The sequence below is a fragment of the Nicotiana tomentosiformis genome, chromosome 1 (genome assembly GCF_000390325.3).
Source record: "Nicotiana tomentosiformis chromosome 1, ASM39032v3, whole genome shotgun sequence".
NCBI classification, from domain to species: domain Eukaryota; kingdom Viridiplantae; phylum Streptophyta; class Magnoliopsida; order Solanales; family Solanaceae; genus Nicotiana; species Nicotiana tomentosiformis.
In genome coordinates this window covers 120247357-120261262 of record NC_090812.1, presented here as the reverse complement: position 1 = coordinate 120261262, position 13906 = coordinate 120247357, and the positions used below count along the sequence as shown (strand labels likewise).

Here is a 13906-nt window from a genome sequence, read left to right as displayed (position 1 = left end):
GTGCTCGCCTAATTTGTCACCGACTTTAGTGCTAAGGTGATGCCCGAGGCTGAGAAGGAAGCCACTCAAACTTCTTACCCGACGCAGGACCTCTGGGTCTTGCACACTAACGGCACGTCCAATGCATACGGGTCCGGACTGGGACTTGTGCTCGAAGTCCCCACTGGCGAAGTTGTTCGCAAATATATAAGGTGCCCAGATATGACTAACAACGAGGTCGAGTATGAGGCCATGATTGCAGGGCTGAGGCTAGCACTCGAATATGGGGGGCTGCACTACGACTCCCATTTCGTCATCAACCAAGTAACTGGGATTTTCCAGATCAAAGAACAAAGGTTGCAGAAGTACCAGACTGAGCTATGCAAAATGTTGCCCAAATTTGATGAATGTAAGCATGACCAAATTCTACGAACTCAGAACGTCGAGGTGGACGGCCTCACAAAATTGGTCGTCGCAACCAAAAGCATAACTCCTGGAGTAAAATATATTGTGCATCTCCTCGACTCAACCTTAGATCACGTTGAGGTAAAATTTATAAATTTAACCTGAGACTGGCACAATTGTATTATAATCTACTTGTAGGACGGTGTTCTTCTAAACGACAAAAAAGAAGCCAGGAAGTTTAGAATGCAAGCGGCAAGGTACAACCTCCTCCACAACGAATTGTATAAAAGGACGTATGGTGGCCCATTGGCAAAATGTTTGGGCCAGAATCAATCTTAGTGCGTCCTGGAGAAAGTCCACGAAGGCCATTACGGCAGTCATTCCGGTGACCGAGCAGTGGTCAGATGCCTCATACATGCAGGATACTATTGGCCTACCATGAAGAAAGACGCCCTGGAATTCATAAAGAAATGTGAATAGTGCCAGATGTATTCCCTAATAATCCACCAAGCAGGCGAACACTTCCATTCCATCACCTCTCATGGCCGTTCAATAAGTGGGGAATGGATATCGTGGGACGGCTTCCGCTGGGACGAGGTAATGTTAAATTCCTTTTAGTTTTGACTGACTACTTCTCTAAATGGGTGGAGGAAGGCGCATTCGCCCAATTCGCGAACGAGAGGTAATAACTTTCATATGGAAGAACATCATTTGCCGATTTGGCCTGCCTAAAGAAATAAGTTGCGACAACGTACCCCAGTTCATCGGATCGAGTTTTTCGAAAAATGGCACATTAATAGGATACCCTTAACCTCTTACCACCCAGCCGGCAACGGTCAAGCAGAATCCTCCAACAAGTCGATCTTGAACAACATGAAGAAAAGACTCGAAGGCGCTAAGAGTTTGTCGCCGGAGACACTCCCAGGAGTATTGTGGGCACATAGGACGACCCCAAAAATAAGCACAGGAGAAACACCTTACTCCTTAGTCTACGGGATTGAAGCAGTCATACCGGTTGAAATGGGAGAACCCAGCCTAAGGTACACCAATTAGAGGGGCAACGATAATGACGAGAACATAAGACAAGACCTCGACGCAATTGAGGAGCAAAGAGACATGGCGTATATAATAATGGTCGCACAAAAACAATAAGCAGAGAGCTACTACAACAGAAAGGCCAAGGTAAGGTTACTCAAGATCGGGGACTACGTGCTCAAAGCCAAGACCCAAGCAGGAAGAGATCCCCGAGAAGGCAAATTAGGAGCCAATTGGGACAGACCGTACAAAATCATAGGCAAGGCAGACAAGGGTTCATTCCAACTAGAGACATTGGAAGGAAAGCTCTTACCAAACAAATGGAACATCAGCCACCTCAAGTACTTTAATTTTTGAGAAATAAGGAGTGCCCCGTAAGTCGTACTCTTTTTACCTCACTTGAGTTTAACCAACAGGGTTTTCTCAAGGAGTGTTTTAAGAAGGCGACGGACGGGAAATTTTGAGTTGGAGTACGCGAGAATAGACATATTTCATTGCCCGACTCCTCAAGAATCTTCAAGTCGAACAATGAAGGGACTAGATATACTGGTACTGGGACTGGGATTGGAACTCTATCTAGCACCCAAAACTTGTAATTTTCTCCAAAAAAAGCCTCAAGGCAAATTGATGTAATTGATACAATGATGTTGAAAAAAATGAGATACCCGTTCACTGACATTGTCCTCCTAAGTCTCTCAACTTATAGATACATTCGACCAGCACAAACAACGCTTCTCGGCCCCCGGCCACATCTCAACTTAGAGGTATGTTCGACCAGCTCGAACAAGACCCATCGGCCCTTGGCCACGACTTAACAGAAAGGTACGTTCGACCAAATCGAACAACACCTATCGTCCCTTGGCCACGACTTAACTAAAAGGTATATTCGATCAGCTCGAACAACACCTATCGGCTCTTGGCCACAATTCAACTAAAAAGTATGCTCGACCAGCTCGAACAAAACCCTTCGAACCTTGGCCACATCTTAACTAAGAATCACATTCGAATAGCTCGAACAAAACTCTTCGGCCTATGACCACTCAACCCCACGACTATCGCAACCCAGAGGACGACAATGAAGGAAGGAATTACAGAAGCAAAACATATAAGTACAGAAACGAAACATGCAAAGATAAGAAAGGTGCGTATAAAACAAAAACTAACTTTTATATTTAGACAAAGAGTCTTTACAAAGGCGCATTCCGCCAACGAAAAGAAGAGAAAAATACAAGAATTTAAACAAAAACAAAGGCAAAATATCTAGTGGCCGTCACCACCTTGGTCTCTGCCACCCTCTCCATCCTCGCCTCGGTCATAAGCAGAGTCACACTAGGCACTGTCTTCAAGCTGGTCAAAGCCTCATTCATCATCATCATCCTCGGCATCAGGCTGAGGTGTGTTAGGGTCATAGCCATAGGCCAACCGAGCTTCACGAGCTTTGGCTCGGGATCTCTCCATGGCTGTATTGAAGACGAAGCCCGTCTGGCCCAACTATCGGATTACCTCTACTAGAGCTTTGGCAAGGATCCACTCCTTGTACTTCTCTCGAGGAATGGCCAGAAATTCAGGGGCATGAGAAGTTGAGGGCCGTTCAAGCAGTTTGGCATTATCGCCCTCCACAACAGAAACCCGCTCATGTAGCTTAGCGTTCTCTTTCTCCAATTCACCAATCCTCTCCTCGAGCTTGGCTTCGTTAGCTTCGGCCGTCGACCTAACATTGTCTCGACCGGCATGAAGGCTTTTGTTCACCAACTCTAAAAGAGTAGCTCTTTTTCGAGTTTCCATCTGATGCCCTCTCGAGCCGCTGCTACTTACCAGGTACCTCTCCCCTGAGCCCGTCCATTTCGAATTGGAAATCATTCAACTGACCTTGGAGTTGATCAACCCGGCTCTGGAGGTCACGGCACTGGGCTTCTACGCCCTTCCTCGGATCGAGATCCTCTTCTTTTCTCTTCAACACTCTTTCAAGAGCACTGAGCCTCTCCACAGACGCGAACAACTCTTCATCTTTCTTTCTCATCTCCTCTTTTAGGGCCAGCACGTTGCCCCCCTCACGGAGCCGCCTCTTAGCCTCCTAATAACTCCCTCGGAACTCCTTATACTTTGATCGCATTTTTTGGTAGATCTCTATCCGCCTCTTCTCTCTCCACACACTCTCAATTTCCAGGATGATCGTTTGCGCAAACAAAGGATTAGAAACAAATTAGAGCTAAAAGAGAAAGATAAAGAGGAAGGAAATGATTTACCCTGAGAGCGAGGCCGGCGATGCTCTTGGAAAGGGTATTCTCACTCAGCTGCCCAAGAGTCCTATGCTCGGCATCAGTGCAGAAGGGGCCAAAGGCCTAAATCACATCCTCAATATGCTTAAGTGAATTATAATTCACTGGGATTGGTGATGATACTTGACCCCCCTCTACTCTAAACTCAATCTAGTTCTTCCCGTTGTCAATCATCTCGTGATCTTCCAGGTCGAGTTCGGAGTCAGATTCATTGCCAATAAACTCAGCCCACTCATTGTCCTTCTCGACGGGCACCTTCCCCTTCCCCTTGTCAGCATGGGAAGCTTCCTGGGCTGGGTTAGAAGATGAAGCCTCCCCACACCCGGGACATGCGGAACCATCATCAACACCATTCACGGTGACTTCATCCTATTCAGGTCGAAAGTAAGTAGCAACATCAAATCCTACCAAGGTAGGCACCTCTGAGGCTTCCCGTATACCTCCCTCGGCCAATGTCGCCCCGATGTCTTGCACCACGACCTCGAGGAAGACTTCCGACAAGTTAACCACCACCGGTACACTATCTTCCCCGTCTACGACTTTACTCTTCCTGGGCCTCAGGTTCGCGTCGCGCAGAGAAACTTTCTCATCTTCAATACATGGAGGAGCCAAAAGAAGAATGGACGTAGCAATCAAAATAGGAGCAGGAGTAGAGGAAGCAGCGCCCCTCCTCCTCCTAAAAGAGGGCGTCGACACCAGGTTCCTTTTAGAAACCTCCTTGGCGGGGCCTAAAAAGAGACATACAGATGAGCACAATAAACCGTACGAGTACAAATACAACACCATCCAAAGAACGATGTTACCTTTCGGAGGAGGAGTCGGTTTGTATTTATGCCAAAAGCTCGACCAATCGTGGTTCCCCACTGTGCAAGAAAAGACTTTCCTAACCCAGTCGGCGAGATGCGTCACCAACTGGAGGCTCCGAGCAGTAGCTGCAAAAACGAGAAAAGCTAATTCAAAAAGTAAAGCGCATAATTGCATGAAGAAATGCAGACAAAGAAAAGCAATTACGGGCGTGGTTCCAAGCCTTAGGAAATTCTACAACGTCAGCCACGACAAACTCGGTCTTGACGTAAAAGAAGTCGAGCAAAAATTATCGACTGCCCTTTTCATCCGTCTTAACGATGAGGGATTTGCTTCCACGGTGGCGGATATTTAACATTGTACCTTGATAGAAGGTTGACATAAACAAGTGCATAATATGTCGAAGAGTGACCTCGACATTGGCCAATTCGGCGAATTTTGACAGCATCTTGACCACCTTGTAGACCAAGGGCGCAAATTGGACCGGGCAGACCTGGTAGTAGCGGCAGAATTCCCCCACCAATGGCGGAAAAGGAAGAGAGTAGCCGATAGTGAAAGTGTAGGCGTAGAGAGCGCAATATCATGGACTGTGGGTATACACTCCGTCCTTGCCTACGGGTACGAGCTCTACTTGGTCAGGGATGCCATACTTAGCCTTGAACTCCACTAAATGCTTGGCCGTTAAAGAGGATCGAAAAACCTCCGCCACCGCCTCCAGCTGCCGTTACAAGTTCGGTTTCACCTCAGGGTTGCGAGGAACAATCTCTTCCACTAAGGGAATAGCCTCCGCTTCAACGACATAGATGGCGTCTCCTCCGTGAACGGAGGTCACAACAACTAGAGGGATAGCTTGAATCTCCTCATTAGCATGAGAAGGCAAGTTAGACAAGGTTGGAAAGCTCGGGAAATTTAAAGAAGCGAAAGGGTTGAGAAAATGAAAGAAAGCTTAAGAAACAGTGAACAAAGAAAGAGAGTCTAAGAAGAAGATGCAAGAAATCTTAGCAATAAAAGTGAAAGAAAGATTCAAAATAAGTAATCATCCCACTTTTATAATGAAGGATCCCTCAGAATCGAGGCAACTCGTCATGATTACAGCTGCAGGCAAAATAGCAGAACCAACCCACGAGTTGCACGTGTCCTGACGCGACGCATCGGAAACCGACGTCATTATGACGAATGACGTCACGTCCCATCCACGTCAGGTTCTCTCCAAAGGTCACCCAGGAAAATCAAGACAACAAGAGTTTGAAACATGCGACCCCTGTAACGCCACGTCATCCGTCTCTGACGACGACCACGATCATTATTATCCATTTATCAAGATCATCCCTGAGGACAACCTCGATAAGCGGAGGGACTAACTATATGGGCGAAAAGCTTCGTTTCACACATTTGACCTGGTCAACGGTGATAAAGCCTTTGAAGACTGTGATGTGTCAACGATATGACGTATCAACTTGAGCCTAAAAGGTCGAGGTCATGTGAAGAAGACAAATTGTCGCTGAGATCGAGGTGGTTTGATGGAAGACGAGAACGAGCTTCCGTCTTCGGCACGCAGTAACGACTAGTTTTGGGATTTAGATTCCCTAAAGAATATTCTAGTGAATATTCCTTTCTGTTGTACTATCTAAGGTTTTATGACCCATATACTCTTATAAATAGGAAGAAATGTAGTTCCAGAAGGGGATCAGATATTTTTGTAAAGAACATCATGGACATTCTCTGTGGAAGATTCTCTCTTTGTTGAATACATACAAAGCATGACACTCATTTTTCTTTGACCTTTCTCTCGCGATCCATGAAGAATCAGAATATTCAACTGTTTATCGCCATCTATCATTGTCAGGAAACTTAGTGGAAAATCTCATTCTTGTCAGGCGAACCTCGTTCCATTTATAACCTAAAAGTCATTTATTATCATTGATTGCTATCTTTTATGTTTTCAAGCCTTTATTGCTCCATCATTGTTCTAAGATAATCTCATCTGATACCATGCATTAAATACCCGTCATAAAAGCACTAGTACTATTGAATTTTAATATCGACTTTGATTGATCCTCCCTTTTATTATAAATCGAATTGTATAAAAATCTAGATCTAATTTTTAGGTCATACAGAACTCAGTACGGATCTATGCTTATAACTATGGTGCACAGGACCCATGCTCTCTCCCCAAACTATACATTGTAGTGCATATATGTTGAATATTTGACTTTAATGTCTACTTGGGAACCCATAAGAAAAATAGGCCTTTATGTCTTATTACAATGTTGAAATTAAGAAAGTATCTTTTAGATATTTTACGTATAAAAGATAGATTTTTCATGTGTTAAAAAAAAGATGGGATCATAAAACTAAAAATAAGTTTGTAATGGGCCACAAAACCATTTGATCTTTTTTCTTTCTTTCCTTTTTGTCATCTTCCAAATTTCGTATGTTATTCCCTCTTGTTTCTTAATTTTCTGTTTTCCTTTTTCAAATTTTCAAGTTTGGTATTCCCTTTTATTGAAAATTTAGATTTTATACGTTCTAACATATTAAGTGTAAAAGACTATATATATATATATATATATATATATATATATATATATATATATATATATATATATATATAGTCTTTTAAATAAGTCGCTGGGGGTGGGCATAGTTTGGCAATATCCTAAATCCAAACCGAAATCCGATTTTTTGGGGGATCGAATTTCGAATTTAATTTTTACCATTTTTGGATTTTGGATTGGATATTGATTTGGTACATCAAATTTTTTGGATATCCGAAAATTTAATTTTTTTATACTATATATTTAATCCATATGCAAATAATAACAAGTTCAGTAGCTTACCATCAGAAATTATCTCATATATTCAATATTTATTACTAAGTTATTGTTAGAATATGTTCTATTCGGACATGATTTTACTATTGCTAATTCTTATTGGCCTTATTAATGTTTCTGTTGCATTTGTTTGATGATGGTTTCATTACTTGACTGCTTTATTTGAATGATTGTGGTGTGAATGAGAAACTTTTTAGGCAATTTAACATAAATACTTCATTTGAATGTTCATTTTTTGTAAGAAGAAGAAATATCTCAACTTATAGGCGCAAAACCGGGAATCTGAAATATCCAAACCGATTAATCCGAAACTGAACTTAAAAAATCTGATCTAATCCGAGCTTATTTGAATTGGATTTGGATTGTCATTTCTTCAATCCGATAACCGATGATTCAAACCGAAATTTTTTCAATCCGAACTATCCGAACGTCCACCCCTAACAAGCGCTCGTTATGCTACATAAAATTAAGGGTAATTGACTAGGTAGATAGGGAAAAATTGTGTTCACGTTTGATGTATAATTAATCACTAAACTCCCATATCTCTCGTCTAACTTCCTGTACCGATAAAATCTTAGCTTAGAAATTGTTGGAATTGGAGGTTCAACATCTTGCATCCATGACTTGTAATTCCATCTTCAGTGGTGCGCCTCCTTTTAAAATCTTAGATCCGCTTCTAAGCCAGATCCCTAGGCTGCAGAGTTTAAAAATCATCAAGAACTTAATACTTCTCTTATACTCTTTGTTTTGTCCTTTATATTTTTCTTTATTCCTCCATCTAAGAAGAAAATGGATATGGGGAATCAGAAATCTTTAAAAAGAGGAGGGGGCATATTTCCTATTAAAGCTGTTGACCACCTACCTTGTATTCCATATTCTTTATACATAATGAAAAGCATCACATGATTACCTACTCGCTTCTTTTATTATATTGATAAAAAAGTTAAACCATAGCGTGACATGATGAATAACAGTTACTTAGATGGCTGGACACCAAAACACTTTACTTCTCTGTCATTTTGCATATACGTCCAAACTAAATAATACTAGTATTAAGTTATCTACACCGCCATTGTGAAAACAGTACACTATCTGAATAGTCTTAACATCTTATAAAGTGATGTACGGTTCAAACTCAGTGAATAATGAATTCGTATATCCCTATTCCTCTCCATTTAAATATTAATATCGTGTTGGTGACAGTGTTCGATCGCCTCATATGCACTTATACATAACATGATAACATGATATGCTCTTACAGCTGAACAAAACCTTCCGCACAAAATTTTACGGGTGATCATTCAATTGTGTTTATTATTCAAAAGCAACTTTGTATTCATTACTCAAAAGTTATTTTTCTTTTTTTTATTATACAAAAATTATTTTACTTTACTCTATTTATTGCAAAAGTCACCTTGGCCATATTTTATAATACTTTTACTTGAAAAGTCTATTATGTCATTGACATTAATCCTCTCATTTATGTAATATCTTCTATATTATATATTATATAATATATTTTTACCTAGGTATTTTACTTATAATTAAAATAACTTTAAATTATTTTATTTATTATTTTTATAAAATATCCGTACATTTAATTTTTCCGGGCACTCAATTTGTTTAAACATATTCAAACATGAACATATTTTAAATATAAAAATGATAAAAAATATTTATTTTTTAATATTTATTTAAAATAATAAAAATAGATTTTTTTAACAAATGATAGTTTTTTATAGTCAATAAAAATTTTAAAAAAAGTTTTAAAGATATTTGTGTTTAATATTAATTTTTTAAAGCTTTATCTGTTAATATTATTTATTTGAAAGTATTAATCTGATGTATCATTTTGCTAAATGCGGGTAGTTTATTTATTAAATTAATGGGTATGGCTTGGCTGATAAATCAATGAGCTTTGATTTTTTAATTTTTATTAAACATATTTCATTAAGTATGATTAAGAATGTGGACTTGAGATTTGTTCGCGGTAATGTTATTGATAAATATAATAATCCTACTTATATATCTTGAAAAGTAATACTAAGAAAAAAATAAATATACGAGTATAAAAATAATAAATAAAATAATATTAAGTTATTTTAATTATAAGTAAAATACCTGGGTAAAAGTATAATATGTAGAATATAATATAGAAGGTATTACATAAATGGGAGGATTTATATTGACAAGGGCATAATAGACTTTTCAGGTGAATGGTTTGTAAAATCTGGTCAATGATTATTGTGATAACTAGAGCATAGTAAAATAATTTTTGTGTAACAAAAGAAAGAAAAATGACTTTTGGGTAATGAACACAAAGTTGAATGACTTTTACGTAACAAAAGAAAGAAAAGTGACTTTTGAATAATGAACACAAAGTTGAAGACCACCCATAAAATTTATTCAGTAAAATTTATACATCTTACTAGTACCGGGACCGTATAAGAAAAATTTAGGACCCGTTTGGTCATAGATTTTGTCAAAATAAACTTGGATTTTATTTGGCAAATACAAGTTTGGCCATAGATTTTGCCTATATTTTGGTAAAATCCCAAATCCCAAATCTCAAATCCCAAAACCAGCTCAATAGCCGGTTTTGGGCCAAATCCCTAATAATACACATGTTTTTCCAAAATAAATTTGGGAAATATGTTTTGAAAACGTATGTCCAAACATATTTTCATCTTCAAGTCAAACTTCAGCCAAAACAAATTTTTTAAAACAAATTTAAGAATTTATGGCCAAACACTAGCTTAGTCTCGTCATGTTGCCACAACCACGGACCACTTCAAACAGAAAGGGGTAAAATAAAAAAGGTTACCACGGCAGTGAACAGATAGGATAAAAAGGCTGGTGGTTTACTGTTGGAATGAAGACTTGATAACCAAAAACGAAAAAAAGGTGGTTTTTATTGCACGATGGATGGACCATGTCAACAAATATCACAAGACCATTGAATATGGGCATATTCTTCCCGTTCGGTATTCTTCCATCCACATTCTAGAACCATTCATTCATTTATCCATAACCTTGATATGGTAGAAGATAATAGAATTTGGATAACCTAGTGCCATAGGGTAAAAAATTTTTGGCTTTCGTTTTGCCCGGTTATATCTGTATTACACCCTTAACTATTTCACCGAATACCTGCTACCACCTATTAACAAATACACCCTTAACTATTTCACCGAATAAATAGACTGAATAACTTCACCCAAATGAAAAGAAATCAACTCTTAACACATATACGGAATAACTTCACTATCAATACCTAGAAAAATCACCTCAACTAATTGGTTTTGAGTTTTTGGCTTTTCCACTCAAAGCCAGAACCAAGTAAAGTGAGAGTAACACTACCATCGCCAAAGGGGTAGGAAGGAATCGCCCTTTTGTTTTTTGCCATCAGTAACACAACCCCACTCGAGCCAGCCATGTGGACAGTGGACCTTGTTACCATTACTGTGGAGAAAAGAAAGGAACATTATCTGCCCTTCCACAGTAAGATTCAAAGTAGAAATATAACATTTTTGCTTGCAGACAAATCAAAGCAACCCCACTTGCTTGCTGATACTTCCATTGAAGTTTAAGCTAATATCCCACCACGACAGGAGAGCCATGTGGATCAATTATTTCACAAATACAAATAAAGAAAATTCAATGCAACCAATCACAATCTTATTGGTAGCATATTGAGGAGAAAAGCCCACAATGTTTCACAATTCTTCCGCTAGATATGCAAACAATCAATCAAACTAAAAGACAATGATTTTATTTATACAAAAAACTCCCTCATAGTAATTATTCACAATGACTATTACTTGTAAAAACTCAGATAGAATGTACAAAATGGAAGGTTGCAAACGAACCACAACATGCCTCAATATATTGATGAAAGGAAAAGGGCTAATAAGGTTGGAGCAGAATTTACAGATTTTGTGCTTCAACTGCTTCTCTTTATGCAGTATGGGTAAGATTCACAGCCCTGTTCAGTCTGTCGAGAATACCATTGGCCTTTCTCTTGGCCCTTGCTGTACCATTTTGAGCAAGTTGAGAGATTGTCCCGTAGGTTTTCTCCTCATCCCTTATTATCTTCCACTTGGTTCTGTCGGTATAACAGATTGTGTAAAGGATTGCAATACAATTCTCCTTGCTGCGAGCACAAGAGGTCTCCCTTATTATATTAACCAAACATGGAACTGCTCCAAGGTCTCCCATTTCCTCAATTGCCTTTTGATTAGTTGATAGCATTGCTAGTATGGCTAGCAATTCGTCGACATGCACGTTATTCATTATCTTTTTCAGGATAACCCTCACGGCACCATCTCTAACCGCTCTTGCCTTATTATCATGGATAATGCACAGACTAAAAATAGCTGAAGCAACATCCTTCATCGCTACCGGATTCCCTTCATCTAAGAGTTCAACCAGCGGTTTCAGAGCACCAGATTTTCCGATAAGCTCTTTATTAGAGTCGAGGGCAGACAGTGTGAAAAGGGCAGCAGCTGCATTGCTCCTTGTTTCAATCGTTCCTGATCTTAATGCGTCCATAAGAAGTGGAACAACCATTGGAGTCTCTGCGACGAGCTTCTTGTTATTGTCATGGATGGAAAGATTCAAAAGTGTCGTGATTATGTCTTCTTGGAGATTCGGATGAACACCACTATTGCTTCGAGAGAGGGGGCGCATTAGTTGAGGAATAGCATCTGCAGATTCTCCAAATAGTGCCCGAAAAGAAGGCATTTTCTTCGTTAACAAACGTAATTCTCTTGCAGCAACTTTTTGATCAGATAATATTGAAGACATCTTTTCAAGCAAAGAGAAGAATAAATCTCGATCAGCTTCAGTCAACCCTTCATCATTCAGATACTGAACAGGGTCTGGCATTTGAATCCCATTATTTTTACACCATTGTGAGATCATCTCGCGAATCAAGTGATTAGGTGTAAGAATTGTATGTGAAAGCACTTGTTGTGTTCGAGGGCACGTCCTATTTCCAGCATTTAACCATTTCTGAATGAAGGGTCTATCATAAGTCTGCAAAATTCCAACAAAATATAAGCAATATGCCTTATCACTAAAACTAACAACCTACAAATCAACAAGCTCTTATAGAAAACTAATGAAAAAACAAAGACTAATAGACGAATCTTGAAAATTACAGAAATGCTTAACAATCCCCTAATTGCAGTGGGAGAGTTCAGAAAAAAAATTGACCCAATCATCAAAAGGATGATCGATGAGACAGCATAATTGGATTTACATGTAATTACATGAAAACAAAACTCCAATGACATCAAAGACTTTATTTTTACTTAAAACATTATAACAAGAAAAATAAAAAGAAATGTACCACGGAAGAAAGATTAGTACACACTGTTATACCCTAATATTGACATTCATAAGAACTAATTAATCAGAGATCATTATTAACTTTTTAACCTAATTAAAAAATAGCCCACATGAGCAAACACCCGCACTTCATAAAAAAGATGGCTAAATTGGAAAATAAAAAATAAAAACAATTAAAGAACTGCCACTTCCCCACAATTCCACAACCTCATAAAATCCATCAAACACACCCAACAACAACAATAACAGCATACCTAGCGTATTCCCATAAAAATGAATCTTAATTAAAAAAACTCTCACAATTATGGTGATGAACCGAGAAAAAAAAATTATAATCTTCAAAAGCGAATTATGACAGTGAATGTTAGTACTAACCTGACCGGTGGAAACGATAACAGGATCCCTCATAAGTTCTTTAGAAAGTGGGCAGCGAAATTCATCAGGCAAAACACGAGCAGAATCAGGTGGAGTCCTGAACGAGGACTGTCGTTTAAGCTTTAGGTCTTTTAAGGCGAAAAGGGTTTGATGGGTTTTATCAATGGCGTCCACATTGATTTCATCTTCAGATAAAATAGCCTTAACGAGTCTCTGTAACTCCCTTTTCAACTCTGTTGCTGCCTTTGCAGTCGCCACTGAAATTGGATCGCCTTCAACTACACCTGTCTTCGCCATTGGAAATTTTGTCCTTTAAATGACTTGCGAATATGTGAGATCTCTTAGAAGTATAAAGAGCAATTTTTTCTTTTCACAATGGGCTATTATTCTTTGTGGGTTTGTCTACAATGAGCGGCGAAACAGAGTGTGAGAGTGCAATTTCCCGCCCTCATACCCTCTCTCTCTCTCTCTCTCTCTCTTACTTTCTCTCACTACATACAGGCAGTCCACACAAAGAAAGGAGTATAGAGTAAGAATGATGGGAGTAGAAAATATTGGGGATATATTTTGGGGGTGAGTTATGTTGTCATTCTTTAGTGTGTGTGTGTGTGTGTGTGAGAGAGAGAGAGAGAGAGAGAGAGCGAGTAAGGTAGGGTCCAGGGGGTGGTCCGGTGTGTACGCAATCAGGGGAATCCGTGGCCGGACAGCTGGACAGCTACGCGTATGAGTCTTAGGAGTGACTCGTCATCATGCACTCTCTCTCTCTCTGGTTTCGGTGCTCTCTCTTTCACCCACATCTATTTTGGCTAATCTTTTCCAAATTTAAACAATTTTTAACTTATA

General features: G+C 39.2%; 1 protein-coding gene across 1 annotated transcript; it reads right to left on the bottom strand.

The window, feature by feature from the left end:
• Positions 1 to 11086: 11086 nt before the first annotated feature.
• Positions 11087 to 13615, bottom strand: LOC104090079 (U-box domain-containing protein 9). The gene is made up of 2 exons (XM_009595117.4): positions 13064 to 13615; positions 11087 to 12373 (listed from the first exon to the last, which is right to left on the bottom strand). The coding sequence occupies exons 1-2, from the start codon at positions 13358 to 13360 to the stop codon at positions 11294 to 11296; spliced, it is 1377 nt and encodes a 458-aa protein (XP_009593412.1). The 5' UTR covers positions 13361 to 13615; the 3' UTR covers positions 11087 to 11293.
• Between the last annotated feature and the right edge of the window lie 291 nt (positions 13616 to 13906).

Excerpts from the sequence above, each read along its gene's own strand:
- LOC104090079 (XM_009595117.4), bottom strand. The coding sequence starts at position 13,360 with ATGGCGAAGACAGGTGTAGTTGAAGGCGATCCAATTTCAGTGGCGACT. Across the intron at positions 12,374-13,063 it reads TTATCGTTTCCACCGGTCAG|ACTTATGATAGACCCTTCAT; the intron begins GTTAGTACTAAC and ends GGAATTTTGCAG.